Source organism: Enhydra lutris, unplaced genomic scaffold (assembly GCF_002288905.1).
Source record: "Enhydra lutris kenyoni isolate GAN:26980312 unplaced genomic scaffold, ASM228890v2 scaffoldscaffold1, whole genome shotgun sequence".
Taxonomy (NCBI): Eukaryota; Metazoa; Chordata; class Mammalia; order Carnivora; family Mustelidae; genus Enhydra; species Enhydra lutris.
The window spans coordinates 38,329,461-38,335,460 of record NW_019154085.1 but is presented as its reverse complement, the minus strand read 5'-3'; the positions used below and the strand labels follow the sequence as shown (position 1 = coordinate 38,335,460).

General features: G+C 51.2%; 1 protein-coding gene across 1 annotated transcript in view; it reads left to right on the top strand.

Annotated features, from left to right (window-relative positions):
* Positions 1 to 473: 473 nt before the first annotated feature.
* LOC111143680 (delta/notch like EGF repeat containing) overlaps positions 474 to 6,000 on the top strand; it is a 311,777-nt gene continuing 306,250 nt past the window's right edge. The window contains exon 1 of the mRNA XM_022497511.1: positions 474 to 749. Coding sequence (XP_022353219.1) covers positions 474 to 749 — 276 coding nt within the window. The remainder of the gene's footprint in view (positions 750 to 6,000) is intronic.

Genomic DNA, 6,000 nt, shown 5'->3' with positions numbered 1-6,000 from the left:
GCCGCCCCGCCCTCCGCTCGGCCGCTTGGCACTTGGGGGCCCCGTAAAGTCCTCCCCGCGCTGGCGTTGACCCCTCCACCACCTCTGCTTCCCGAGCACCGCCTAGCTCCCCCCCCCGGCCCGCGCCGTCGCTGCAGCCCCTCGGGGTCCTTTTGGATACACCCTCGACTCTGTCCGCACCCCTCACGCCTGTGGGCCCGGGGTCGACCTTTGCGCTCCTCGCGTCCTAACTCTCCGCTGGGGAAGGGTCCCCACGCCCCTTTCCTCCAGTGCTGGCGCCGGCCCGGAGCCCCGCCCCCGTTTGCCCCGCCCCTCAGGCCCCGCCCTCCGTTGCCCCGGGAACCGCGGATCCCAGCAGCTGCAGGAGGCGCCCGGCCCAGCCAAGCAGCCCTCGCCGCCACCGCCGCCGCTCCCGCCGCCACCGCCGCCGCGCCCCAGCTCCGGCTTCCGCTCCCGCGCCCACTCGGTCGGCCATGCCGCCCCGCCGCGCCCCGGCGCCCGGTGCGCAGCTGTTGCCCACGTCGGCCCTGCTGCTCCTGCTGCTCGGCGCGGGGTCCCGCGGCGGCTGCCTGGCCAGCCCGGTGCCCGCCGCGCCCCTGCCCGCGCCCGGGCCGTGCGCCGCGCAGCCCTGTCGGAACGGGGGCGTGTGCACCCCGCACCCGGCGCCTGACCCGCAGTCCCCAGCCCCTGCCGGCGAGCCCGGCTACAGCTGCACCTGCCCCGCCGGGGTCTCTGGCGCCAACTGCCAGGTGAGTGGACCGGGCGGGCGTGAGGCGGGGCGCAGGCCGGGGACCAGCAGCTTCTCTCCGCCCGACGCTGCGCGCTGCCCGGCGCGGGGATCCAGCATGCTTGACACCGGCTTCTTCTCCTCCTCCGGGGAGGGGATGAATCTGGCCTCCTGGCGCGCGTGGTTACGAACCCCTGGCCGACCTTCCAAGTGCCTCTTCCCTGCCCACCCCAGTTCTCCTGCCTTGCCAGCCTGGGGCTCTGGTCGCGCGTCCCTCCAGCCCCGGTACTCCTGGCGCGACCACTGGCCACCAAGTAACGCGCCCCTCCTTGCCCGGGCCAAGCCATGCTCGGTTAGAGGGGGATCTGGGTGCTCGTCCGGGCAGCTCGGGAGAGCCAGCTCCGAGCGTACCCGGCGACGTGTTCAATGTCCAAGTGGCCCCTGCTCCCAGTCCCGCTCGCCCCTGGGTGTGTCAAGGGTGCGCGGTGTGGGAGTCGGGTGATGGCGGGCTCAGCGCCAGGTGGTCGGACACTTTCTTTCCGTTCCTCCAGCCTTGAGGGCTCTGATCAGGCAGCTGGAGGCCGAAAGGGCAGCTGCCTTTCCGCGGCCTGCGACCAGCCGTTTCTGGGCTTGGGGGGGGGGGGGGTTGCAACAGTCGGAGGCGTTCGAGGGGACATTGTGCGTGGGGCTCGGTGTGTCGCGCTCCGGGCTGGCCGCTAATCGAGGCGCACGCTTGGGTCGGGCTTGCAGGGCGTGAGCAGGGCACTGGGAAGCTTCGAGGAAGCGTGGGGCGGCGTGAGGGATGGGAGATGGCCCAGCGGCCGCCCGTGGATTTGGGATTTACAAGAGAATTTGGCAGAACATAATAAATGAGGCTGGATTACAAGTATGCTAAAGCTCAGTGAAACCTATTAACCTAATAACATCAACATTTTCAGATAGGCGAGTCGGTAGCAGTGTGTGTGCTGGTAGAAAATCCCCAAGTCTCTATTCCAGGGCAGGGGCAAATAATGAACTTCTCTGTAATTATTCAGTTAAATCAGGTGAATGTGGAACATATCTGGCATCAGATGTTTTCTTTCATGCCTTTGGAGTGGAGGAGTTTGTTTCATAAACATTTTATAAAATGCTCCAAGAGTTACTTGGAGAATGCCCAAACGGTCTTTCTGTGGGAGAAGAAAGGCCACACATGAGATGAGATAAGCTTTAATATTTTCTTAATAGAGCTATTTGGGATTGAGAAGCTTGACCTTGACAGCCTGAATGTTTGCTATTTCCTAGAATTTTTTTTTTTTTCTTTAGGGGCAAATTACCCGCCCGAATCTGTCTTTTCAATGTTGTGCCCTTCTTTGTTAACTGGTTCCAATAAGCTTTAATTTCCTCAAAGGGGATGATGATGATGATGCGATTGTGTGTGATATGATCATTACAGGTGAATTTGGGGCATGATGACTCTTTGGGGAATTTGCTGTGGGAGCCTTTCTAACCATTAGGAAAAAATCTTGCTAACTAATTTCCCTTGTTGATTGATGATTTATATGACTTTTCCTGAAGAAATGAGTTGCCTGAATGCTTCTATCGAACTGTTGTTATATTTACATGTCTGAATTCCATCCTTGAAAGAAATAGTTGATTCAGACTCAGTATAGTGGGGATGGACAGGAGAAGGCAGGTTAGTGTGTACTTCAGTTTAAGTAAAGGGAAAGAAAGGCTGGACATTGGGAATTTAACTCAACTCTGAGATTGTGTGTGTGTGTGTGATTCAAAAATTATAAGGAATCCTCAAAAAAAGGGAGAGAACTCTGTAGTGTTTCCTAGATGACTAATAGAGAAACATAATTTTTTTTTGTCCTAAGTAGTGACTTGATGTGTCATGTAATTCATCCAGAAAAGACTCACAAACTGATACCTAAATATTATAGCACCAACTGGTTCAAAACAGATTTGGGTTTCTTGTATAGCTCCCATTCCAGCAGTGTTAGCTGTGGAGTGCTGCCTTCCTGAGGAGAAGCAATGCCTGTGTTCTGAGCTCCTCATTGGAGAGGGAGCTGAAATAAGTCTAATTCTAACAGGAAAGCTTAGCAAATTTGGAACCTGATGTAGCGTGGTTACCCAGAAGAGCTTAACTGAGATGAGTCAGAGACTTATAACCCCTAAAAAATTGAATCCTGATAATTTCAATTTAATCTTTCATGATCTTGGAGTAGGACTCTCATTTTCTGTGGGGGGGAAAAAGAAGGCAATCTCAGTAGAGAAGATAAACAGAGGGGGGGAAAAACCCTTACACACACTCAATTACAGATAAGGGGAATGGATGTTAGCCATTGCAGACTCGTGCTTACTGAAATACAACCTAATGCTCACTGGCTACATTGGAAATGGAATTTCACCTGTGTGTGAAGAGAAGCCTTAAGTGCCACCCCTCGCCACATTGCAAAGACAGTAATGTTAGCAATGGAAACAATAGAACCTAACTCGGAAGTTTTATTTTTTTTTTCTCCTCTTTCCTTTCCTTTCCTTTTCTTTTTTTTTTAAATTTCTTTTCAGCGTAACAGTATTCATTGTTTTTGCACCACACCCAGTGCTCCATGCAATACGTGCCCTCTCCAATACCCACCACCTGTCTCCGCCAACCTCCCAACCCCTGCCCCTTCAAAACCCTCAGGTTGTTTCTCAGAGTCCATAGTTTCTCATGGTTCACCTCCCCTTCCAATTTCCCTCAACTCCCTTCTCCTCTCCATCCTCTTTCCTTTTCTTTCTCTCTTTTCTTTTTTTCGAGAAAATTAAGAAACTCATACGCCACACGTTAGGGTTAAAATGGATTAAGGCTGTTTGCAGCTTCTCTGTGCTCGGCTGACTGACTTGGGGCCAGCCGGTGGATCCAGGCGGCGCTCTGGTGGCACACGGTGACAGGAACTCACTGGCTTTGGGAGATGTGTGGTGTGAAGGCAGGATGTGCGGATTTGAAGTTGAGCTGCCACAGTTAAACCTACTGGGACAGGTGATCTAAACTGACAGAGCCTCAGTTTCCTCATCTTTGAGAACCAGATCTACCTCACAGGGTTTGTAAGAAAGGGTTTGATTTGGGTTTTTGATATGTGACCGTTGACAGCTTTTAAGTCTCACCTCTCGGTCTTGCTCCACATCCCGGCAAGCTGATCGCAGAGCCTGGGTGTTGGGGTGGGGTTCCAACCACGTAAGCCCCGCCCATGCGCCCCTGGCCCCACCCCCATCTGCAGCTTCCCCGTCCACGCCCCCAGGCCGGTTCCTTTCCCTTCCCTCTTAAGCCACCAGGGATCTATTTGGGAGCTGCCTGATCTCCCCAGAGAACCCCATTATGTGAGCAAGAAACCTGTTCATACCCTGCCGGAGTGGGGGGGGGGGGGGTGTGTGTGTGTGTGTGTGTGTGTGTGTGTGTGTGTGTCTGATTTTCAGTCTTGACATTCCAACCAAATTTTGAGTGGCTGCCCATCCTGTCTGTGGGATAGTCACAACAGGATTTTTGGGAAGATTACATTCATTAAGTGTTGTAAATCACTGAGCACCCGTAGTTCCTCCATAAATGCTACCTCTTTTCTTTCTTTTTTAACTTCCGTACACATTTCATATGCTCATTACCTAACTGTACGAGGTGGCTAGAGAAAGTGTCGTCTGTCGAATGTAGAAATGAAGCTTATTCGACTGAATGACCAGTCTAAGATTAAACATTTTGATTGCCCTGAAAATCATACAACACTGAAAATACATATTTTCTAAGTCCTCTTTCACACTTAAACATGGTAAGTCACGAGGATTCAATGGATTCTGAAATGTATATGGAAACCACCCCACAGAGAAATGATGATGATGATGGCGGTGGTGATGATGATGGCTGCTAACTCTTTTCTCAAGCACTTGTCATGCACCAGCACTGTTTAGGGGGCTTTACCAAAATAATTCACCAGTGTTCACAGTCTCTGATAAGCTGGGTATTGTAGCACCAACTGGTAGCCACTGTCCTTGTTATACAGATGACGTGTAGAAAAGTTGAATGACTGCCCCAAGGTCACACAGCTAGTCAGTGGTAGAGTTGGCATTTGACCAAGTAGCTGTTCTTTTTGGTTTTGTTTTTTAAGATTTTATTTATTTGAGAGAGCGTGAAGGAGAGCACAAGCAGGGTGAGGCACAGAGGGAGAGGCAGACTCCCTGCTGAGCAGCAAGCCCGATGTAGGGCTCAGTCCTGGAATTCCAAGATCATGACCTGAGCCAAAGGCAGATACTCAACTGACTGAGCCACCGAGGTGCCCCCAAGTAGCTGGTCTGATGCAGAGCTGTAGAGTTTAAAGTCCAGCCCTGGCCCTTTGTTTGCTGTGTGACCTTAAGCAAGGGCTATAACCTCTTTGACTGTCATCAGTAAAAAGGAGAGCAAAGGATTTCTGAGTCTGGTTTTGCTCTGAAACACGGAGATTGAACCCCTTGGCTCACCTGGGGCAAAGGGCCACAGGAATGACAAAGACACAGCAAATTTTCCCTGTGCCACCCCCAAGCAGGGCTTTCACCTCAGGGTTAGAATTCTGGGTCCCAGCTGAAGCTCTTGTTCCCATGATAACAAGCAAATGGACAGTAAATAAAAGATATACAAATATTTCTGGTGGGTTTGAAATAAACTCCCAACTTCAGAAAGATCGAGGCTGCCCTCCTCACCTTTTGGGTTCATTTGGGAAAGCAGGCAGGCACCAGAGGCAGCTGCTGCTGGGCCCACTTTTTCTTTTCCTCCCTTCTCTTGGGCCAAAGTAGCAATTATTTAAATTATTTTAATTTGTGTGATTTTACTTGTAAAACTTTCTTGTGGTAATGAAATAATCCATTGCCAAATATTCAAGCCGTCAGACACCTGTTTGTTTTTTTCATCTCCTGTTCCTAGGACTCTTATCCTTTGGGATTATAATGAAAATGTGTCAGTTTCTGCACTTGGAGCAAAAAGAGGCTGCTTGCGTAGCTGCTTTTTATGCAAGTTAATTTTACCCACTAAGCTGATTCTATAATCCTCTCCTCTGATTAAACACGCTAACTTGAAACAATGGTTTTGCTTCTGATGAATCCATTTAAAAAAAAAAAGATTCTATTTATTTATTTATTTATTTAGAGAGCGGTGGGGAGGAGCAGAGGGCGAGGGGGAGAGAATCTCAAGCAGACTGTGTGCTGAGCACTGGTGCCCAGGGCGGGGCTCTGATCTAATGACTCTGAGATCACAACCTGAGCTGAAATCAAGTCGATTGCTTAACGGACTGCAG